The sequence below is a fragment of the Protopterus annectens genome, chromosome 4.part1 (assembly GCF_019279795.1).
Source record: "Protopterus annectens isolate FY-2018-M chromosome 4.part1, PAN1.0, whole genome shotgun sequence".
NCBI lineage: Eukaryota > Metazoa > Chordata > Ceratodontiformes > Protopteridae > Protopterus > Protopterus annectens.
The window spans coordinates 145,393,349-145,419,308 of record NC_056734.1 but is presented as its reverse complement, the minus strand read 5'-3'; the positions used below and the strand labels follow the sequence as shown (position 1 = coordinate 145,419,308).

Sequence of the window (25,960 nt, the reverse complement as noted above, 5' to 3'; positions counted from 1 at the left end):
TGACACAGCACTGATGGTGGTGTTTGCCATCCACTGAACTGAAGAGGATATGGTAATATTTTTGCAAATCTATCCCTCATGAGTCCAAGCATGTCATTATCCCTGGACTCACTGGCCTCACCAAGACACTGGTAATGATGGATAATATCTTTACATAAGACATGCACCACACCAGTTATATCCACAATAGGATGGGCAGTGGCAGATTATGCCCAAATGACAGGTCTCTACATCTGTGGATTCAGCCATAGCGCCACACAAGTATTAGGTACTGGCTATGGCATGTGATGACATTGGCACCCCTACTAGACTGCTGTATGTTGGGTATCCACATCTGAGGCAGGGTGCTCCTCTGCTCTTGCACTAAAGCTAGTATTTCTGGTGTGGTCAAGATCATACCTTCACCCTGATCAAAGAGTGATGGTCCAACAAAGAGGGTGACAGATAATACCTGTGTGTTGCGTTATCTAACTATGGCAACCCATGAGGTAGACAGTCAATTCCTGTATGTTGTCTGATTGTGACTTCATCTCTATGCCATCACTATCCTCGGACACTGAATAGGTAATGACTTCAGTCTGTTGTCCTGCCCAGCCTGTACAGGTGCCACTGGAGCAGTGCTTTGGCCTATAAGTATACAATTGCAGTTGCTTTTGCAGTTGCCCGCCCCACTGTAGATTTGATCTGGGACACTCCCCCAGTCCCATCTCTTTACCACATTCTACCTAATAAACTCTTTCTGCACTTGCTTTTAGTCCTTTTTAATTTAATTGCATTTTTTAAACTGTGTTTGGTCTAATATTGCTACATACTCAAGTGTGCTAGCTTGCACTGCATGTTAATTGTTTTTACTACTGTTTTTGCTACTTTTCTGTAAAAAAAAAAAAACTGTAAGCCTGTTTCCTACCTTTCCTGTAACTACTGTTCCGGATACAGATTTGCTGTATCCAGGACTTTATGTAAGCTTCTGAGCCCCCCCACCCCCCAAGCCTTTCTGTGTTGGAGGGAATCCTTTTAGTTTATCAGTGGGATTGGTAAGCACTAGGTAACCTGTCTACCACATAAGGAGTGGTTCTGGCCCAGAAATTGTAGTTACTGGCTGTTTGGGCAATCTCTTCCATCTCTCTCAATTTATTTATTTATTTTTTATTTATTGTAGTTGGTTTACCAGGATAGTCCATTGGGCCATAATGAACCCGTTTTCAATGGAGTCCTGGGGAGAAAAGCTCCAAAAAATATATTTTTGTAATTTTGAACATACATTCTTAGATACAAAGTTTAACAATAGGTACAGCAGTTAAAGATAAAGCAATATCAAGTAGTACAGCAAGTGTGCATTTAAAATACATTGCAGGAAAATGAATTGACTATTTAACATGAGCTTATCCGTTTATGCAGAGTAGATTAAGAGAACAGGTTACTAGAAAGGAAGAGGAGGTACAATGACTTGAAGAAGTGGGGGAAGAGGAGGGATATGGAGTCAATTATTTATATGGACTTGTCTGGTTGATTAAAGATGTGAGCAGAGCCTGGAGTAGGTGAAGAGTGGTTATGTAGGGTGGGAGCAGGAGCATTCCCAATGTGATGTCAGGTGTGTATGAAGGGATTTTTTGAAAGCAGTGTGATTAGAGGTGGTGCGGATGAGTGGGGGAAGGGAGTTCCAGAGGCGAGCTAGGTTGAAGGAGAGAAGGTTTTTGCCTGGAGGATGTGTAGGTTTATGTACTTTGAGTAGGTTTTGATTGTTTGATCTTAATACTCTATTGGGTAGGTGCATATTAAAAGCAGAAGATAGGGAACTCGTCTAGTGCAGATACTGATTCTTAGTTTTAGCACTTAAATTTGCTTATTCATGCTCAGCACTTGTTCAGAACTTGTAAGCACTAAATAAGCTACTAATTACTATAGCACTCAATCTTCCTCATTATCTAGAGGAAAACAGTCTTTGTACTTACTTTTCTCACTTGCTTAGAGAAAAACAGCTCTTGTACTCACTTTTCTCACTTTATCTAGAGGAAAATTGTTTTTTATTCAGGCATGTCCAAGGGTCAGCTCCCAGTGTTCTCTCCTGTCTATCTGATGAATCTGGGCATCTTGAGGAAATGTAGAAATTGCCTCATGTACACAGACAACCCTCTCCTCCTACCAGCCAACACTACAACCTGTGAGAGATGCACTTATCTAGCCAAACTGGAGGTAAAACTCTCTCCAACCAAGACTGAACTTGACAGTCATGAGGAGAAGGTAAACATTTGCACCACACCACACTCATCACATAGTCTCACTAAATCTGCACCACCAAAATCCACACATAGTAACACAAAAACATTTGCAGAGGCTCTCAATAATAATCTGTCTTAGCAACAGAGACCTCCAAAGTAGAAACACAAGCAATATCCATCCCCCCAACACAGCCCAAATGACACATAGCCCACAGACTCAGTGTGCCACTCAACCACAGCCAATAAGGCAAAACAATGTACCCAACACACTAGTCATAGGTGACTCTATAGTCAGGCACACTGATGTCCCACTCACCAGGCTAAACAAGGAGAAGGTTACTGTCAGCTGCCTGTCAAGTGCCAGGATCCGCCACATAACCCACGCACTCAGGTCACTCTACAACAAGTACAAATATGACTCTGTCATTGTCCCTGTTAGTATGAATGACTTGAGATGTACCTCCCTTGACTACATGAAAAGAGACATGGAAGAGCTCTCCAATCTTGTAGACCAGGCAGGTATGACCCTAGCCTTGAGTAGCATTCTGCCTTCGCCCCGAATGATTCAGCAGTACAAGGACAAAATGATTGACTTCAACAATTGGCTAAGCTCCTGGTGTCATTCTAAGGGGATCCAGTATCTGTCTGCTTGGGATGACATGGTCGACAGACCACGATGCTTTGCCACAGATGGCCTGCACCTGTTGCCCCTGGGATTCTGGATACTGGCTAAGGCTATAGTGGCTTTTTTAGGCAAGGTTCAAATAACAAATTCACCACCGTAACAGGAACAGACAAGCAAAAACTGAGGGTAATGCTACTCAATGCTAGAAGTCTAAATCTCAAAATGCACTCACTCGAGGCACTCCTTAAGATGGAGAACATCGATATCTGTGCAGTGACTGAGAACTGGTTCAAGGCTCCAGAGAGCACCCCTGCACTATCAGGCTATAACTCATACCACACTTTTCGGCCATGTAACCTGGACTGAAACACTAAAGGCGGAGGTGTGTTCATATTCATTAAGGATATCCAAACCTCCAGGTTAGTTGCTCAGCATAATGCATCCGAGGTTATCCAAGTGCAACTAACTCTGGGCAAAACTACAATCCAAATTGTAGCTTGCTACAGATCCTCCACCATGCCCCAGGATTCCCACTCCTCTTTTCTTGATGTACTGGAAAATACTAGGGTTCAACCAAACACCCTAATAATGGGCGACTTCAACTACCTCACCATTAACTGGGAAAACTACTCGTGTACCAACTCCTTAGCTCAACGCTTTCTGGAATTCATAAATTCCAATGCCCTGGAGCAACTTATCCACACCCCCACCAGGGGCAACAATATCCTAGACCTAGTCATTACCAACATGAGTGATCGGTGTTCCTTACCTGAAGTCAACTCCTCGTTGGTCCGATCCGACCATAAGCTAATCACCCTTGATATCCACATCCCGCCCCCACCCCCCATTAAGGAAACCATGGTAAAAAATTTCTTCAAAGCCAACTTTATGCTTCTTAAGACAGAAGTGGTGAACTTCATGACACCCATGCAGATGGACAATACAGTTACAACTGCTGAATCCTACACAAATGCACTCTATAAGCACTTACACGAGTGCATGGATCGTGCTATCCCAAACAGCACCAAGATGCTATCCTCCAAAAAAAGGAAGCCAATCTGGTGGTCCCCTGCCATAAACAAACTGTACAACAGAAAGAAGAAACTGTTGCAAAAGAGAGTAAAATTCCATGAGTGGAGGAGCTCCCTGGTCAGTCTCAGTAAGAAGCTGAGATCCCTTATAAGATCCTCCAGAGCTAGCTACGAAAACAAAATTGCCACTAATTCTAAGGACAACCACAGAGCATTCTATAGCTATGTCAAGAATCTCGAGGGCAACACCCAGATCTGCTCTGAGTTACAGCACAAAGGCACGAAAATTACAGAACCAACTGATATTGCCAACATCCTGGCAGATAGGTTCAAGGCTAACTTTACCCCCCCTCTCACCCCCTAAAGGGCCCATATCTATACAGGAAGAATGCAGAGTCCCTGTAATCACAACTACGCAGGTAAAAGCTGCACTCTAAAGCCAAAAACACAGCATCCATGGGACCAGACAACATCCCAGGCTGCATTTTACACGAACTTCAAAACAAACTGGCTCCCCACTTAAGCACCATGTTCAATAATAGCCTTGCATCAGGCTTTGTGCCCACTGAATGGCATGCAGCAACAGTTATCCCACTCCACAAAGGGAGAGCCACCACTGATCCTGGGAACTATCGCCCTATTAGCCTGATGAGCCTGGTCTGCAAGGCCATGGAACGTATCATCAAGGAACTCATAAACAAAGACATCCCACCCAGTTCGGGTTTGTGAAAGGCAGATCATGCCTCCTGAACCTGATTGACTTCTTTAAGGCAGTCACCAAAGCCGTAGATGAGGGTAAGGTGGTTCACACAGCCTATCTTGACCTCACCAAGGCTTTCAACACCATCCCCCATTCTGGAATTATAGCTAAACTCACTAAACTAGGTATAAATCCATACGTCACAAGATGGGTTGCCAACTGGCTCACTGACAGAACGCACACTGTAAAAGTTGCAGACTCCAAATCTGACCTCAAAGCAATGACAAGTGGAGTACCACAGGGTTCCATCCTGGGACCTCTCCTGTTTGGTATCTATTTCTCTGAAGTACAGGCTAACACAGAAGGCCTCTGGCCAATGAAGTTCAAAGATGACTGCAAACTAGGAGCCATAGTCAAGTCCCCAAATGATGAGGACATCCTACAGAAGGGCTTCGCTGAGACAGATGCCTGGTGTCAGAGCCATGGCCTCAAGCTCAATGCCAAAAAGTGCAGTGTCATCCCCTTTGGTAAAAATTCTGTACCCATGAACTACCACATAGGCAGCAATCTACTTAACATTGAATGTGTGATAAGAGTCCTTGGGACCCAGGTGGACAGTAGTCTCTCCTTTGATAGTCACATAGCCACAGTAGTCAGGAAGTCCATCTACGTGGCACACCTCATCATAAAAGGGTTCTCATCCAGGAAAAAAGAGGTCATTGTTCCCCTCTACTCGGCACTCATTAGACCCATTATAGAGTATATCATATATATATATATATATATATATATATATATACATATATATATATATATATATATATATATATATATATATATATATATATATATATATATATATAAATATATATATATATATATATATATATATATATATATATATATATATATATATATATATATATATATATATATATATATATATATATATATATATATATATATATATATATATGTATATATATATACATACATATATATATATATATATATATATATATATATATCTACATATACATACATATATATATATATATATATATATATATATATATATATATATATATATATATATCACTTTATATTAATACATTTTAATGTTAGGCTGGTGGTGGTGAACAACATAGATTTTATTACCATGTAAAAGTTTTTGCCTACACTTCAGTTTACAGATGAAGCACGTACTAGTTATTAATCATTGGTGAATACTAGGCTAACTGACCTGAAGGGCCATTTTATGCCTGGCCAATAACCCACGGTCAGAATCAAACCCTGTGCTTTGTGTATATAAGGTGAAGGCCTTAACTATTGCACCAAACCCACCCACTATTCCTTTTGACATCCATCCTTCCTCACAGATCTGTTCATTAGACAAGTACATGAGATTCCAAGGACCAAGACTAGAAAAATCATATCTCAGATGTTTTTGTCTGAAAGAAAACATTTAATACATTCTCAAGACAGGCATTTTTTTTTGTTATATTTTCTTTTGTTCTACATTGTTTTCCATATCCATTTGATTATAAACATTTGTATAATTTACAGCAATACTTGAAAATGTTTGGAAAATCTGCAGTAAATGCTGTAAAAACTTACATAATTCTGTATACCACATTTTAGGTCTATAGGTGTATATAGCCTAGATTTTCAACCCAAATGTGACCCACAGATTTGATTTATATTGGGGGTGATTAACTGAGTGCCTTTGTCCATCAGAGACATAGGTGCCAGACCAGGGGTGAATTTCAGATTTACACAGGGTGGTAGACTTCTCAAAAGTTAAGGTTCATAGGTATATATTAAAATGCTTTGGCCCAGTTTTAACTGAATGAGTATGTATTCATAGGGAAAGTAAGGAAGCAGAGAGACTTTGAGCCTTATGGGCCATTTTAAGCCTACACAATTTCTTTTAAAGATGAGAATCAAACCTTTTACCATGGTGTCTGTGAGGTAAACACCTCAACCATTATACCAGCACCTACCAAGGGCATTTGCTCCCTATAAGGGAATCAAACCCCAGTCTCCCACATGAAAGGTGGGGATCCTCACTGCTATACTAAAAAGGAAGGTAAGCAAGTCCACAGGAAAAACGTAAGCTGTGTTAAAAGACTGCAAAAAATGATTTTATATTTTCTACACTGCACTAAAAGACAGTTTCTTTTTTATTTCAGTTGTGTGATAATAAATGCTAGCACATTAAAAAATTAAATGGTCTACATTAGATAAACTGTACTGTTGCTACAGATTTTCTGCTGTGTTTAAAGAATATGAGTACATTTCATTAGTAATGCTGGCAACATAATAATTCCACAAGTTTAGTGCACAATCTGACAGAATTAAACAAATATCCTTACTATAAAAATATAAAAATGCAACCACAAAAGCTTTGTACCAATAGCTCACAGAAGTGTATGTAGTTACCTTCCTTCCTTCAATGCCAGGAAGACCAGGAAGGCCAGGATCACCCTGTGAGAAAAAGAGAGAAGACAAATACAGTCACTAAAACTTATATGGTTAAATCATAAATGAAATAAGAAGTAGCATGTCATACAAGGATTCACTGCAATCTACAATTCAATATACGTACAACTTCAATATTGGACGCATTTGTGTTTAATATCTTGAACTAATCGGCAGTATACACAGTTAAGCAGCTTTTTTATCATTTATGACATATTTAAACACTGACAATAATTTAATAGTGAACACTGTATGCATTTCTGAATACTGTCAGTATGCAATATGAAATTTAAAAACTTTGCTTACATTACGTCTGCTCTTTATTGGCAGAGGATCATAGGTTCATTGGTGATTACCAAGATAATGATTCTGGTGGGGGGGTCTTTTTAAGCTTAGCCTTGCTTTGTAAATGTATCTGGCAGGTTGTTTTATGGGTTATATGTAGTCATGGGCATAGGTAGTCAAGCAGTTATAGGCAGCATCTATCTATTAGAGACATAGGTGCCAGACCAGGGGTAAATTTCTGATTTCCATCCACTTGTCTAAGTTATGCTTGAATTGGGTTAAGGAAAATTCTGCTTGACATGGATGGGAAGCCTGTTCCAGAGAATATCTAGTCTCTGTTACACAAACCTGTTTCTCCGGCATGTCTTATTTATGTTGCGGGTGAAGTTTAGGTCAATAGATTGGGCAATTCTGATGCTATTGTTCTGCAGATGTGTAACAGATCCATCAGAGTTGGATCACATGATGTTTTGTAGGCCAGGTATAGATCCCCTTTCAGAAGCCTAAAGGATACCAAGTACAGGATAGGGCATTAAGGGGAGGGGTCCGTGTAGGATATGTTGTTTACACCCAGTATTCTTTTTGGGAAGAACCTCTGTGGATGCCCTAGTAGTTCACATGCCTAGTAAGGTCCATACCAAAGGGGGTGTAATACTCAATGACTGGCCTGATAAAGACTGAGAACAGTGGAACAATGACATTCTTGAACCTAGATGCCATAACTTTGTTTATTAGATGCACAACACTGAATGATAAAAAAACAAGTTAAAAGAGATAAGTATTTATTATACTCACCTACAAGATAGCCATAAAACAACCCTAATTAATTCTGGTCCTCCATATCCTGTCTCATCAACCCAGGTACCAAAAATGATGCCTGCCCATACCCAGACATTCCCCCTGTTCAAACAGCTATCTATTTGAATACGTACTTCATAGGATACATAGCCAGCTTAACGTCAAACTCACCTAACATACCCCATTCCATGCAGCTAACTTCCCCAGCCTTAGACCCTAGCACATTTCAATCACAAAACTCACCTAACTGCAACGTCTGACACACACACACACACACACACACACACACACACCCACACACACACACACACACACACACACACACACACACACACACACACACACACACACACACACACACACACACACACACACATATACAACTACACCCACTTTACCTTTCAGCCAGATTCTGTAACTCTCATAAAAAAGCTTTTACATTAAATAAAACCTTGTTCTTCCTTAGCTGACAACCTTCTCCTGGGATAACTAAATCTAGGTGCAGATTCAATAGCATACTCGATCACCATTCTTAAGTAATCAATAACAGAATCCTGTGTTCTTAACTTATGGAAAATGGTGCATATTATCCCCTTATATAAAGGATGTAATTCCACTGACATTACAAAGTTCTGTCCCGTAGCCATCTTTGTCTCCCCTCTCTAAAATCCATGAAGGATGTAGTCATAAACAATTTCTCTACTATTTCTTTCAAAATAAGCTAATCACTAATACATAACATGGATTTCAGCCAGACCTCAGTACCTATACTGCATTACTCTTATTTACAGACACTGTCAATAAAGCTTGCATCTCTAATAAATTTGTACCTGCAGCATTTCTAGATCTATCAAAAGCCTTTGACATGATCTCACGCACTAAACTTCTCAATCAACTTTCCATCCTTGGTCTATCATCTTCTACCTTGCCAACAGACAACAAGCTGTAAAATGGCAGGGATCCATCTCTGCATACCCTCCCACTTCCACAGGAATCCCATAAGGATCAATCCTTGGCCCTCTGCTATTCAATATTTTTATCAATAACGTACATTCATCTTGTGAAGGCACCTTGATTCAATATGCAGATGACTCTATCATCATTTGCTTTTCCTTACACATTAACACACCTCCAAGAAATCACTCAACAAGCTGCCATCTCCATGAAACCTGGCTTAGAAGAGCCCAACTCTTGCTCAACTCCCCAAAAAACAACCCCCTCCTCGTTACCTCAAAAACTTACATCCATAACAAAGCATCTTTCAAAATCGTTTCAGCAAATGGCACTGAAATTAAATTAGTTCACCATACCTAATTATTAGGGGTCATAATAGATAATAATCTTAAATTTGACCTCCATATCCAAAGCAATATGAAGAAAACCCATAAAAGACTAGTCATGCTATGTAGAAATAAACATTTTCTGAGCACACCCACAAAATTTACTCTAGCCAAAACCTACCTTCTGCCCTCTCTATTCTATGGAATACCAGTTCTAACCAATTTACAATCCTCCGTAAAAAAACAAACCCGAAAGCTGCTACAATAAAATTGCCAAGTTTGCTACTAATTCATCCTCCTTCACTCATCACTGTAAAGCTCCACATCTGGCTGGAACTCTGCCTCCACTTCTCCTACATTCAACTGATAACAATACATAAGATAATACACACATTATTAGCCTGCCCAGCTCTTACCCCTTTAATCAACATTTATTTCCCTAAAATAACACTTAGATCAGAAGAAAAACAACTTCTCACCATAAATAACATAAATAAATCCCCAGGACAAAGCCTACATTCATACTCAGTAGCAAAAAATGGAACTCCTTACCTCAACCCACCAGAGCTATTTCTAACCTACCCACTTTTAAATGTTCCTTAAAAGAATACTTTACAGAATCTTGGACCTGCTCCTGTGCCAGTCCTGGCTGAACATACTCACTATATTTCACTCACTCACTTCAGTCTAAATCATCCTTCACAACACTCTCCGACCTCCTACTCCACTCCTTTCTTTTGTTTTTTCCACTACGTTACCTTACAGACTCATAGATTCCTAGATTGTTACTAGGCTAACAACCCAAGGGAACTTTGTAAGACTATCCGAGTTCTCCTGAAAGAATAATGATGTCCTGTATCCAAAGAGGACATTGAAGGCAAAGCATTTATAAGCTACCTCTGTTCATAAGGACATAGGTGCCAGGCCTGCTGTAAATTTCCTATTCCCCATCCAGTGGTATAGGTTGTGCTTAAACTGTGTAATAGACAAACTCAGCTTCACATGGATGGTAAGCCTGTTCCATAGGAGGGGCAGTCTCTGGGACACATATCTGTCTTTCCAGCATGTTCTGTTTAGTTCATAGACAAAATTCTGGTCCCTAGACCTTGTATTTCCGACAGAACTTAGTGCCTGTGACTGGAACCCTCTAAAAACTCTCCCTCTTGAAGAGGCCACTATATATTTTAATAACAAATTCTTAACAATCCTCGACAGGCATGCACCCAAACGATCTGTTAGAATAAAGTCCAAACCTGCCCCCTGGCTCTCAAAAGATACTAGACAAATGATATTACTTAGAAATAAATCCTGGGCTAAGTGGATAGCATCCAGAAATACCTCTGAATAACAAACCTTTAGACAGTTGAGAAATGCTACAAAAAAGCAATACTCTCTGACAAAAAAATCAACTATTGTAAATTGCAGCAAACTCACCACAATAATCCACAAAAATTCTGGTCAAGCTTAAAAAACCTCCTTCATCCTGGCCACTCTAGCACACCTTCCCCTCTAGGGTCAGAAAACAATACCTCCCATCAAACTGCTAATGCCTTTAATACCTTTTTCACAGACATCATACAATCTCTAGCCAGTCAGCTAGCCTCAGACAACTTGGATCTAACTAACTCCCCACCTGATCCTCGGCCAACTTTCCAACTACAACCCCTCTCTACCTCTTATATCCAAAAACTCATCCACAAACTTAAGCCTTGTACCCCCTCAGCTGACGAGTTACCATCTGAATACCTCCAACAAGCAGCTAAAGTAGTTGCATATCCTATATCCATCCTGATAAATCGTACCATAACTGAAGGAATCATTCCAGATCTCTGGAAAATCTCCCACATTATCCCCTTACATAAAGGAGGTAACTCTAATGACTATTCTAACTACAGGCCTATAGCACTCCTCTCACCATTAGCAAAGATTATGGAGAAATGCATCCACCATCAGCTAATGGACTACTTAACTCAACATAACATTCTAGCAAACTGCCAGCACGGTTTCAGGCCTTTTCATAGTACCACATCAGGTCTCCTTTCTTTCACCAACTCCATTAACAACAACCGTAATAACAACACCCTCTCATCAGCACTCTTTATCGACTTGTCAAAAGCCTTTGACATGGTTAACCACCCCCTTCTCATAAATATTCTGTCAACCCTCTCTCTAGATACCAAAGCAATTCTCTGGTTCAAGTCCTACCTTAGTAGCAGACAACAGGCAGTTCTTTGGGAGAATCAACTATCATCCCACCTGCCAGTCTCCCTTGGACTCCCTCAGGGCTCCATTCTGGGTCCCCTTCTTTTCTCTTTATTCATCAATGACCTTCATGTAGCTATCCCTCAAGCCACCTGTATACAATATGCTGACAATTCTATGATCATATGCTCTGCCAACTCTACATCCGAACTTCAATCTTTAACCCAGACAGCTTTCAACACAGTAGAGTCATGGTTCTTAAAATGGCGCTTTCTTTTTAACACCAAAAATACCAAGCTACTACTGTTTACACCAAACAGTAAGTCCTCCCCCCATAGATTTCTCCATCCGATCCAATAATGGCACCCTTATATCCCCAGACTCTACCACCAAACTATTAGGAATCACAATTGATAATAATCTCACCTTTGATAATCACATTAATAACACCATTAAATCTGTAAATAAAAAAAATGGGCTCCCTATAGAGGATAAAACCCTTCTTAACTCCAACAGCCAGAACTACTATTGCCCACTCCCATCTAATTTCAACTCTTCTTTATGCTGCACCCATTTACACAAATCTAAAAAAAGTAATCTTACTAAACTAACTAACTCCTACAATAGTATTGCTAGATTTGCCACTGGAAACCCATATAGAACTCACCACTGTCTTAACCTTCAACAGTTAGACTGGCTCGAACTAAAATATATTCTGATACTTTCCCAACTTACTATTGTTCATAAGATTTTCTACCAACCCAATAATGCACCAATACTGAACAACCTTATAGCACCCTATAGAAATCTTAATTCCTTACGCTCTTCCAACAAACTTCTAGCTACCATAACTTGGCTGGGGACTCTACAATACCATTGGAAAACAATGGAACCTCTTGCCATCCGACCTAACCTCACTACCCTCCCTGCCACTCTTTAAACAAAGTCTTAAGAAACACCTTAAAACTCACTGGCTGTGTCCTTGCTGTTACCCAGACTAATCTTCTTGATTTTTCTGCTGCTATCTTTACACTCCCTACTTTCTTCCTCTCTTTGTTGCCTTCCCCTCTGAAGTTGTAGCACCTATATGCACTCTGAACTATGTACATTTTGTATGTATCCTTGAAAGTAGTCTTCTTGTCTATCTTTATACTTCCTTCTTTTTCTACTACTACCACTTACCCCCTTGGAAGTAGTAACTGGAGTAAACTAGAATGACCAATGATATGAATGTATCTTAACGATGTATTGGTAACTGCCTTAGATATTCCTACTAAAAAAATAATTTGTAGGAGTATTATAATTTAATGTCATTTGTTTCATACTTTTACCCAATATTCAATTTGTAATACTTTTTCTTGTACATTGTATAACAGCTTTGTTTGTTTATCTGTGGAGCTTTTCTCCCCGGGCCTCTACTGAAAATGGATATATATCCAGCTGGACCAGCCCGGTCAACAAATGTAAAATAATAAAATAAATAAAAAAATTTCTGGTAATCTTTTACTTATGAATATGTATGAGATTTATAAGTGTGGGGTTTGCGGATGTCTTGTAAGCCAAGCATAGATCACCCCTCAATAATCTATAGGAGACTGAGTAAAGGTAAATTGCTGTAAGGCACTGTGCATAAGGCAGGTTTGTTATGCCTTGTATGTTTTTTGTAAGAAACCTCTGAGGTCGCTCTAGTCGCTGTATATGCCTGGTCAGGTACATACCAAAGGGAGCACTGTACTCTAAGACTGGTCTGATAAGGATGGAATACAGTAAGATAATGACCTCTTTGGTCCTATATATCAAGCCCTTACTTATAAGTTATGCAACATAAAAGGATATCCTCAGCACTATGCCCACATGATGGTCAAAGTTAAGCTACTGTCTACATGCATACCCAGATCCCTGACCACTGGGTCAACTCTTAGAGGTGTATTATCAACATGGTAATTAGCCAGGATGGTTGACATCCCAAAGGGTAAAATTATGCATTTCTTAGCATCATACCTCTCAACCATACTGATATCCTCTGTATTTACCAGTTTTGAGGCCAAAATATTGGGGTGCCACGAATTTCCATGTGGCCCCTTCAATTCCCATTTTTCTTTTTTTCTTCTTCTTTTTTTTTTTTTTTTTTTTTTTTTTATAATTTTAAGTTATGGCTGATGTCATCATGCATTGCCAGCATGCAGGGGCATGTGTGATGACATCAGCTTTGTGATCATCTGTCATAGTCGGACTGGGATCGTTTTAGTTTTCAAATTTGAGTTAGTAGTAACCACAAACACAGAGCGGAATGTTCTGCACAGTAGAGTGCCATTACTAACTGACTATAATCCTCAGTAATTCAACAGAAAAATCAAACAAGCAAAATTACGGACATATGTTCTCTAAAATTGGGAGAACAGTTGATAAGAGGTATGTTTGATTTGCAAAATGAAATGAGTCCAAACTATGTCCAAATAATAAAATATATGATAAGTGCTTTCATTCAGAATTTTTCCAAACTTCATCATATTCCACAGACTAAAATGAGTCCAAACTATGCCCAAATAATAAAGCATCAGATCTGATGAAATTTGGAAAACTTCTGAACAAAAGCACTTATCATATCTTTTATTGCACTTAGTTTGGACTCGTTTTAGTGTGTGGAATAAACAGAAGCCTTCATACCTTGCTGCTGTCAGTTTTATTTTTATTTTGTGGGATTGTGCCATTCTTGATTTTGGTGTGGTTACAAAATGAGTTTTTAAAAAGTGATAGATGGTGAAAGGGGGCATGTTAATAAAAGGAACTAGGACTGCATTTTGCATTACAAATATTATGCTAAGCACAGGTTTAACATGACATATTTCCAAGCAAGATGCACCAGTGTGCCACTGTTTTAGTCTTTGACTTCATGCAGTTCTTTAAACATAGCTTTTACTGTTTTCCTTAACTTCGGTATTGAAGAAAGCCATTATTTCACGTTGTTTTCTTGCTATTTTAATTAACACAGGTTGCATATTTACAGATAAACATGACATCTAGTGCAGTAGAGAGCAAATGCCATGATCCTTGGTGGAAAAAAATAGCTAACATTTAATAAATGCTATAGAACAGCATGATGACCATAATGAAACACTTTTAACATGACGTTCTGGTTGAAGCAAGTAATATTTTTGGTACAGACAGTAATTTTTTGTAATACAGGTTAAACAAGTCTTTTTCAAAGTGCAAGGGTGCAAGCTGACATGCTGTCAGCTTTTGTTAAGAAAAGGCAAATGTAATAAACCGAAACTGCATTTAAAAATTAACCACCAGATGTTAACCATGTATTAGCCAATATCATGGTGACCTTGCTATGGCAACATTTTTTTTTTGTAATATATGCATGGTACTGCCCTTTCCTCACATATATACAAGCACATTCAAAAAGAATAAATAAACACAAAAAGCAGAGACGGTTCCTTGTAGAAACAGAACCTACTTCCATGCTTCAGTCTTAGTTTTCTAAGCAGCCTGGCATATGAACAGTTTAGGGTATTTTACTGTTGTTCCCTTATAGTCAAGTCAATGTAATTGGTTGAATGATTTAGGTATGTTCTGCTGAGCAGTTTCAAGTTATAAAGATGATTTGACCTATGTTATATAGGGGTTAGTATAACATTTTGTTGTAGATGATGACAAAAGTGCAAAACTCAGACTTTTATCACTGTTTAGTACTAGCTGTACATGATACTGCATGATTCTGAAGAAAAGGATGTATTTGTGATGAATGATCACTGAAAAATTACAATAGAATTTACAATGCAGAATTTGTCCTAAAATAAACTGTTCTAGGTGACATATATATATATATATATATATATATATATATATATATATATATATATATATTTATATATATATATATATATATATATACATATATACATACATATATATATATATATATAGTGTGTGTGTGTGCGATTATAAAGTCCTCAACAAAGTTATTCCTTTCATAACTTAATAGCTGTTACTGGGTACTAACATTTTCTCTGTTCTTGATATTTCTAATGGATTTTGGTCAGCTTCCTATCATTATATCCATCCAGTGCAAATTTTCTTTTAGTTTGAGATGGAAATAGTGTACACGGATGGTACTCTGTCACTGATTTCATTCATTATCCACTTTATTCCATCAAATATTGGATAAATAAATTTGGGCGATGCAGTGGTGCAGCTGCTCACAGGAAGAGGTTCTCTGGTTTGATTCTCTGCTGGGGTGCTTTCTTTGCAGAGTCTGCATGTCCTCCCTGAATTTGCATGGATTTCCTCCGGGTGCACTGATTTTCTCCCACATTCCAAAGACATGAGTCTACAGCATATTTCCCTGGGCCTCCAGTGAAAATGGGCTCTGTCTTAGTTGGACTTTCCCAGTAAATAGATGTTAAATAAATAAGTATGATACAAGTTCAAATGTTAATATAAATAAAATACTATTGTGCTGTTATATTTTGCGTTTAATATTTTGCCTGTTCTTCAATTTGTGTTTGAATATTCATATCCCACAATTCCATTGAGGTGGGCAGGGTTACATTATTATGTATGTAAATTATATGTTAATCAGTGTACAGATTTTTGGTCAGTTGTACCTACTTTTCACGGGCCTTTGTCCAGATTTTTGAAGTTTCCAGGTTGAGAGGTATGCTTAGCATTGAGTTAAAGGCCATGGCTTTGGCATCATTTGTTAGTCAGAGATAAACCTTTTTGAAGAATGTTAGTGTCTGCAGGGGAGATGATGAAAACCTTCAGCTTTCAATCATCTGCAAACTTAGTCAGCTCTGCTAGTGACTGGCCTCTTTGTGAAGGTGGTCTCACCTATTTTGACCTCCTGGTTCCTATCATTGAGCTAGCTGGCTATCCAGTGGGTGATAAAAGAGATTATACCTAAATTATGCGCTTCTCATTAATGCCTGAGTAGGGCAATGTAGCAAAAGCCTTGGCCAGATCGAGGTAAGTTGTGTGCACAGTCTTACCTTCATCCAATGCTTTGGTGACCTTCTCAAAAAGTTTACCAGATTTAATAGCTGTAACCTTCTTTTAACAAAACTGAACTGTGATGGGTCCCGCATTTCCTGGTTACCTCTGTCCTCATTATCATGCTCATGATGATTCTTTCCATGGCCTTACATATGAGGCTAGTAAGACTTATGGGCTTGTAGTTATCTGGATTAGTGGTTGCACCTCCTTTGTACAGGGGAATAACTGTAGCCATCCTTCATTCCCTAGGCACAAAACCTGACTGAAGGCTCCAACTGAAGTGATTCAAGTGGACCAGAGAGGTCATGTTTTATGCTATTTATTAAACATCCCAAGATTTTATGCTATTTATTAAACATCCCAAGATGTTATCAGGGCCCATCAGTGCAGTATTTTTGGCCAATCTGCCTCAGCAGAAGTTTCCTCTCCCTCTTTCTCTTTCCTTCCTACTCACCTAAGCTACCTGCAGACACCTTTCGCTGCACTCTTCTTATAACCTCCTTCTCTCCATCCTTCTTCCTTCTGTAACCATAGTATGAACACCATCTCTCATACTAAGATATCACTCAATTTTCCCTCACTATCTCTAATCTTGTAATCTCTAATATCTCTTTAAATTTAAATATATTATTAGAATTGTTTCAGGTTTTATTTATCACATACTAATCTATATCCCAAATAAAATGACTAATAAGTTTTTCATAGGATCATAGAATCATAGGAAGTTACTAGGCTATTGGCCCTGAGGCCCTTATATGCCTAGCCAAGACTTTAGCCCATGCATAGACAAAGCAGTACCCAGTGCCCTTGTCCAGCAGGGACACAGGAGGAATCCCAGGGATGTATTTTCTATTTCCCATTCAGTTATCCAGGTTGTGCTTAAAAAGGGGTAAACAGGTACTCTGCTTGAAGTGAAGAGGGAGTCTATTCCATAGATGAGGGGAGTCTCTGGGACACATATCTGTCCTGCCAACAAGTCCTATTGATGTCACAGACCAGGTTGAGGCCGTGTGTGTGGGTTACTCAAGTGGAGCTTGACTTGCCGATATGCAGCAGTCCAATCAGGGTGGGGTCTGAGATCGCCTTGTATGCCAGACACAGGTCACCTCTGAGGAGTCTGTATGAAACAGAGTAGAGGGATAGGGCTTTTAGCCTATCTGTGTATGATAGATTTTTGAGGCCCTGGAATCCCCTGCTGAGGAACCTCTGTGGTCTCTCCAGCTGTTGCATGTGCTTCATAAGGTACATGCCGAATGGGGCATTGTACTCAATAATGAGTCTTATAAGGGAAGAATACAGGGATGTTATGACCGCCTTGTCCCTGGATGAGATATTCTTATGAGGTGGGCCATGTAGAAATCTTTCCGTACAGTGGAAGCAACATGGTGGTCAAAAGTCAGGTTGTAATCAATCTGGGTGCCCAAATCCCTCACAACTGACTGCATGCTTAGGACTTTGTTATTAATGTGATCATTTCTGGGGACTTAACTCTCCCCAAAGGGGATGATGATGCATTTCTTTGTATTCAGCTTGAAGCCATGTTTCTGGCACCAGTCATTTGTTTGGGTGAGACCATCTTGGAGAATGTCCACATCACTAGTGGAATTGATGACAGCTCCCACCCAGCTTGCAGTCAACTGCAAACTTGGTCAGTCATAGCCCACTAGGTTTGGCCTCCACACATATTTTCCCCAACTCATGTTGATTTTAATTGGACTCTACTATGAAACATATGTTCTATGTTTTTCTCATCACAACATTATTTTCACTGTTATGTTTTGTAGTGTAACATTATACTATGTGATTTAAAATATATGTACTTGATGTTTTGTAGTGTGGCAATTTGTGATTTAAAATATCTGTACTTGAATTTTGAAAAATTGTAATTGTGGAGCTTTACTCCCTGGGCCTCTGCTGAAAATGTTACCCTTCTGGCCCAGTCGTACTTTCCCAGTAAACAAATGTCAAATAAATAAAAAAGTAAATAAATAAATGATTTCCTTGTCACCATAGACAAATGATGGTCAAAAACCATGTTGCTGTCTATGTGTGTTCCCAGATCCTTGACCAATGGGTCTACTCGTAGGGGTGTATTGTCAATGTGGTATCTTCCATGGGTAGCTGTCTTCCTAAAGGATGTTATTATGCATTTCTTGGCACTGAGATTTAAACTGTGCTTCTGGCACCAGTTATTTGTCTGGCCTTCTTGTAGGGTATTTGTTTCACTGTGAGATTCTATGACTGCACCCAGTTTGCAATAGTCCACAAACTATATCAGCCAGAGGCCCTTGGCATTGGCCTTGACAAGAGAGAGATGCCAAAAAGCAGCATCCTTGACATTACACCCTGAGGAATTTCTCTATTGATTGGCCTCTTTGTGGATTTAGACTCCCGTATCATAACTTCTTGGGTCCTCTCTGTGAGCCAGTTGGCTATCCTGTGGGTGACATAGGGGTTTACACCTAATTTCATGACTTTGTCAACAACACCCAAGTGGGATATCGTGTTGAATGCTCTGGCCAAGTCAAGACAGGTTGTATGTGCTTTTTTTCCCCATATCCATTGCTTTGGTGGCTTTCTCACAGAAGTCCACTAAATTGAGTAGGAATGACCTGTCCTTGATGAGACCTAACTTGGTTAGATCTAGTGACTGAAGGTTTCCTATGTCATTCCTATGTCATTGTTTATTTCCATGATAATTCTTTCCTTGCCCTTGCATTTGAGACTAGTCAGAATTATGAGTCTATAGTTAGATGGCCCTCCCATATGCAGAGGGATGACAGTTGCAGTCCTCTCTTCACTTGGCACAAAGCCTGCCTGGAGGCTATGGTTAAATAGTGATACTATTGGTCATAACAGGTCATGTTTTATGCTATTAAGAAGGCATCCTTGAATATTCCTATTGAAGCAGTGTCCTCAGCTTTGGAGAGTGCATTGAGGACCTGTTCTCTAGTGATAGTTGGAGGAGGTATGGTTAAGGGTATTTCCTGACTGGTGCTCTGGAGAATTGGAGATAAACTTGTTGACCAGTAGATTTGCTGTATCTTCCAGCTTGGTACAGGTGGCTCTATTTCCAATGGGTTTGGCACATTACTTTGTACTGCTTTGAGGTTGCGGACATAGCTATAGAAAGCTTTGCGACTGTCCTTGGCCTGGGAGGCTACACTTACCTCAAACTTAGTTTGGTAGACTTAATTACTCCCAAGTTGCTTCTTTAGATTGATTAGGGAAGTTTTTTTTTCCTTGCTGGACACTGCACTTCCTAATTTATGACATGATTTTTTCCTACTGTTATACATTGCACAATAAATGTGAATATGTAGCACAGCATAAGAAGCAAAATATTAAACTAGCAAAAAAATGAAACGCGCTTAGAAGTGTCGTCTTTCTTTTCATGCTGCCTTTCAAAAATAAAAAAGATGTAATTTTGCAATCTTAGTGTTGATGTCCTTACTAAAGTATTTTGTCATTATCGCACATACGTACACCTTTAACAACCAAAGGATAAATCAGAGGTCTTATTGTTCACTTGGTATTTCCAGACATTAGTGGCCACGTTCTAGAGTGTGCAAATTTTAGCTAAGACTGCTTTTTCTGAACTCTTACTGTTGCTGTATTCATAATTAAACATAATTAAAATACTTAAACATTGTAATTTATTAAACCTTAACTACTTCAGCAGCAAATGCGTTCAAAGGATCTCTCACCATTTACTTCAAGGCCCTCAGATCTTTGTCAGTACTTTATTAAACTGTAACAGCTTACATGATAAAGGTCTGTGTAGATATTTGCCTTTTATGAACTGGAGGAATCACAGAAGGGGGCATTTCCTCAAAATCTCAGACCATATCAGAAAGGTCCCATCCTTCATCCTATTGATTAGTCTCCTGACTCTCTTATCTTCTCTCGTGCGCACAATCCAAAGAAAGTTAAACATCTATACTTGAGATAACTATTCTTCCAACACATGCAAGGACAAGTGCCCTCTTTTTGGAAGAGAACAATAACATCTGATTTTGGGGTACTGAGCCTCATCCCATCTGCTTCACATTTGGATCCAGTGCATACAGGAGAACAAAGTCACTTAATGCTAAGGACATTGTCAGACAAAACAAAGATGTAAGCCTCACATCTCCAAACTAGTTACACTGCAGACCTTGATGCTCTGTCAATGAAAATAACAAACTGGACGGGAGAAAAGGCACAAACACCCTTAGAGTAGTCAGACATCTAGCTTGGATGTATTCAACTTCATATCAAGAATGCGATGACAGTTCTCACTTCTCAAATATAAAAAATAGTGGTGTATAGCAGAGGCCCTGGAACCCTATAGGGGCACTTATCACAACAAATTCCAGGTACATGCATCTCTGTAGACAGTAGTGGCAAACGACTATGAACATTTATAATATATGTAAAAAAAAAACAAACAACTGATCCATTGTTAGTTGGTCAGAACAGAATTCACACTATTCCCTCTGAATCAGAGATTTGATTTACACATTAAATTGCCATTCCACTACTGTGCATGGAGCTTCCTTGGGATGTAGCGGAACACAATCCCTTTATAAGTACAACACACATCTTCTGAACCCCCACTTTATGGACCACTCTTAAACCACTTCCTCAGATTATCAATCTAAAGTTATGTCCAAACCATCCACCATCCAAGCAGCACTGAAGAGACATGTTACCCATGACACATCAACAAAGTCCAGAACCTTGAGCATTTCAGCTAGATGGCATCCCATCTTGCAGACTTGCCACAGTGGACCTGTCAATCTTTGCAGGGATACACTTAGCTAAATGAAGGAAATGCTATACATTGGCAATAAACATGTCAAGGTGTGGGGGGTGCCTATTTACTATGGCATCTGGTGATACACCTAACTCCATGTACCAATGTTATGTGAACCTAGGAAAAACTAAATATCAGCCACAAGTCAAGGATGTTAGTTAATTAACCATTCCTACTGCTGCCAGCTATATACAATTACTATGAAATTTATAGGTAGAATAAAAATATTAGGTGAAAAAGTAATGGAACTGTTTTATCAGGCTTTGATTTTTTCTTGTACTGCTGTAACTTTTGCAATAACAGCAATATTCTTTATTTAATCCCCACCTTCTTCATATACTCTTTAAAATACTCATTTATCAGGCTTTTTATTTGTTCTTATAATACTCGATGCAACAACTTTTGCAGTAACAATCTTTTCTATTTAATCGCTATCTTTTTAATCTATTATTCTCAATGATCTCATTAATGAGGTTCCAGTAGGGAGTTTACAGTGAAATACCTTCCCTGAAATATTAATAATTATAAATGTGTGGATTCATATATAGAGGCAGGATCTTTAAAGGCCAACTTAATTCCTAGCCCATAGAGTCACATTACCTCATACAGGAAAGCATGAAATGGTTTCTCAGGTGTATAAACGTTAGTCAAGTGGTACTGCAAGAAATAGCGTATTTGTGCTAATACTCCAAAATAAAGTCAAATAAATGCTTTTACTTGGGGGGGGGGGGGCATGTGCTGGACTTTACCATTACACACCTTTTAATGCATTAGTCTCATAGTAAAGTCAGGGCAACTTGAAGAAAGAGCAACAATTTAAATACAAATGAAAACAAAGCCTCACTTCCTCTTTCTCCAGAATGCCATGATCTCAGAGAATAATGTACTACCCTCAAGGTAAAACACATCACTATAATATGTGTCAAGCAGCCAAACATGAGCAAAATGCAGAATTAAGCCCAAGATAGCCACGTTCTAGTATACAGATCGAAACAAGAGAGTCAATAGTGCATACAAGTGGTAAAATAATCTTAAAAGAAGGCAAATCTTACCCTGTTTCCAGGAAATCCTGGAATGCCTTTTTCACCTTTCTCTCCAAATCCAGGTGGACCCTAATAAATATAGATATTTAAATTATTTTAAGAAGAATATGTTTTTATAATATAATTTAACAAACCTAAAATAGCATCTGGCAAATAATCATAGACTATGAATGGACCCTACAGTAATTCAACTCAGAATTCAAGCATTATTGCTTAAGTGCAAGGTGCTATACCAGAAGGAACTGAAAAAAGCAATTAACACAAGGAAATCATGCTTACCTGTATAACAGAAGTCCTTAAAGGTGCATTTTCAGTCAATTGTTTACTTCTTTATTTATTCCTTTATTAGACAGGTAATACCTGTGGGCACAAGTACAATTTCTCTCTGGTCCCAGAAGCGCTAATATGGTTGTTAGTTTATTTATTTTTTATTTTACATTTGTTGATTGGGATAGTCCGACTAGATACATGTCCATTTTTAGCGGAGGCCCACGGAGAAAAGCTCCAAGATAATAATACACATTGAACATTTAGTAAACGCTAGCTTCAAACAGATTACAGTCATAAGCAATACCAGCATTAGCACATATATTACTAACTTATTATAAAACACTTTACAAAACAGTTGATGACAGTTACACCATAAATTGAGATAAACATAACAAAAGCAGAAATGCAAAGTAAAATGCATTATCAGCTCATAGCCTTAATCCTTAGTGTTATAGCAATGACCCAAAATACTGTTTACTTTTAACTGCTTCATATTAAACATATAAATTTAAAGTACAGTGACTGTTGAAGAATTCAGCAGCTTTGATCAACTGAATTCTAAAATATTACATTGTCATTAAGAATGTTAGAAACCTTTAGTTATTGCTATATTTGTTGGTTATGATACATTGCCAATATTGCTGAGGACTGTATTTTGACATAATGGATGTATAAAGAAATGTACAGGCCAAGTTTGTTTTAGAAAGAGCATTAACATGCACTCAAGTGATTTCTTCTGAGTGGTTCTAAATTACATGAATAGAAATATATCTGATATTATGGAAATTTAAAACAAGAAACATGGATGTAGGTAGATCTGCTCACTGTTTCTTAAAATTACATTTTGCTCAGTTAACTCTCTTAAACTATATACTATGTTACTAGTAACACACTAGTAGTACTGTAGCCATGAGCATAAAATAAGTACAAGAGCCAACAACAATGTACACATCTGACTAAATATCAATTGTTTTCTTATTTTCTGTCTGTCCTATTTGGAACTAAGATAGCTGCATAACTGTTTTTGGCAGACAAACCAGCCATGCCTAAATAAAGGGGGAGCAGTTTGCAAGAAAGTCTACAAATTTCAAATGGAGGGGTGCATTTGGATTTTCTGAAGGCAAAGGCAAGATTTGTATGTATGGCTCTGCCATGAAACATATGAAATTTTCTTACTCATTTGTAGTAAAAAAAAATGCAGTATTCTTGAGCTGCTAAGCCCAACAGCTGGTGCAAACAATATGTTTTATTTATTTATTTATTTATTTATTTATTTATTTGGCATTTGTTTACTGGGAAAGTCTGACTGGGCATGCATCCCGTTGTCAGCAGAGACCCAAGAAGAAAAGCTCCAACATACATAGTTCAGTTTATAAACTACATAATATTATCACATGAAGTGGAGTAATAAACAGTAGAATCGACATACAGGATAAATAAAGTCAGATCAGAAAATCATAGAGTGAATATTAAACAACAATCATAGGATATTGAACACCTAGTAAAGTACAATCAATAGTGATAACCAATGGTAAAGATGTTAAGCATTTTAAATGTGGGCACAAGACTAAGAGAAAGGAAAGAGATTTTGTAGTTGCAAGGAGATTAGTAAATGGAATTAAAGTAGGGAGCTGTCAGAGAAGTAACTGGTGCTTTGGCTAGTAAGAGAAGGGAGGAAAGGAAAGGAAAGGGGGAAAGGAAGAGCAGGAGAAAGAGACGGGAGAGAAAGGAAGAGAAGGAAGGAAAGGAAAGGGGGAAAGAAAGAGCAGGAGAAAGAGACGGGAGAGAAAGGAAGAGAAGGAAGGAAAGGAAAGGGGGAAAGGAAGAGCAGAAGAAAGAGACGGGAGAAGGAAGGAAGAAGGAAGGAGTATCGGGTAGTGCCAGCCTGGTGTAAGACATGTACAGAGCCAGGAGAAATCACTTTAGAGATTGAATATGTGACTAAATGGCATTCCTCTAATATCTGTAGGAATATTGTTCCAGACCTTGGTTACTTGAGCAGGAATATAGGCAATGACTGATAGATTTTTTCGATTTAGGGATTTCAAGGAAATGTTTCTCAGAAAAGCGAAGAGGGCGATTAGGGAGGTGATGGTTAAGAATGGTGCTGGTTGCTAGGCAGGACGTAGATTTGTATACTATTTTATGAGCAAGGAGGAGTTGGGTGAACCTGAGGTAGTGAGGTAACTCAAGCCAGTTTAAATATCTGAGGGTGGAGCAGTGGTGGGAGTTGTATGACTACTGGCTACAAATCTAGCTACTTTGTTATAGCAAAGCTCAAGTTTTGATCTTTGCTATGATCTGGGCAAAAGCCATGTTGGATAGAGGTTAATAGATTTTCTTGGAGTAAATATTGGAAAAGTTGTTTATGAATACATTTTTCTAAGATCTTGGAAAGAGGGGACAAGATTGCAATTAATGTGAAGTTTGTTATATCAGTGGAGCCCCTCCCCCCCACTTATGAAGAGGAATGGTGTGAATTTTTTTTTCAGACAGATGGGACAACTGACTCACAAATGGATCAGGTTATCAAGATAGAGATTTGGTAGGCAATAGAGGGCACAGCAATTTTTAGATATTCATAAGGAAGATTGTCTACAGAGACAGATTTTAAGTTGAAAATGGCATTGTTAGAGCTCTGACATTTGTCAGGGGTGGAATGATTCTGTAGGGAGTTTGGGATGAGGGTGGCTATTGAGTCTATAAAGTGGGAGTTACATTTAGTAGCAGTTTCTAAGGGTGATATGTCTGGACAAGGGTTATGAGTATTAGGAGTTCCAGGGTGTAATATTTTCTTGATAGTGGACTAAACTTTTTTGAGAGATGTGTTTTTGGTTATCCTGTGGGTTGAAGTAATAATATTTCTTATCAGTAGCAACTTATTTTTTTACCATGTTTTGAAGTTATTTGTAGGTCTGTAGGTGAGCTTGAGATTTGTTTTTCCCAGTTTCTCCAATGTTTGTCTCTCTTATACATTAACTGTCTACTAGAAGGGTATAGCCAGGGTGACTGAGTGTATTTACCGCTCTTTTTTCTTATAGGAGTGAGGCTATTAAGAATGTCAAGAAATATTGTATTAAATTTTAAAACAGCATTATGCAGTGGCAGAGAATAGAGGATGGACCAATTAATGTTATTAAGGATGTCGTTAAAGATCTTGGAATTGAAATTTGAGAGGTTACATCAGTCTTTATAAAGGTCCTCTTTGATATGGTGAGTTGCTAGTC

At 38.6% G+C, this 25,960-nt stretch overlaps 1 protein-coding gene across 1 annotated transcript in view; it reads right to left on the bottom strand.

Annotated features, from left to right (window-relative positions):
• LOC122801189 (collagen alpha-4(IV) chain-like) overlaps nt 1–25,960 on the bottom strand; it is a 1,621,248-nt gene that overhangs the window by 881,981 nt on the left and 713,307 nt on the right. The window contains exons 15-16 of the mRNA XM_044070748.1: nt 22,473–22,532; nt 7,018–7,062 (exon numbers count right to left, since the gene is read on the bottom strand). Coding sequence (XP_043926683.1) covers nt 7,018–7,062; nt 22,473–22,532 — 105 coding nt within the window. The remainder of the gene's footprint in view (nt 1–7,017; nt 7,063–22,472; nt 22,533–25,960) is intronic.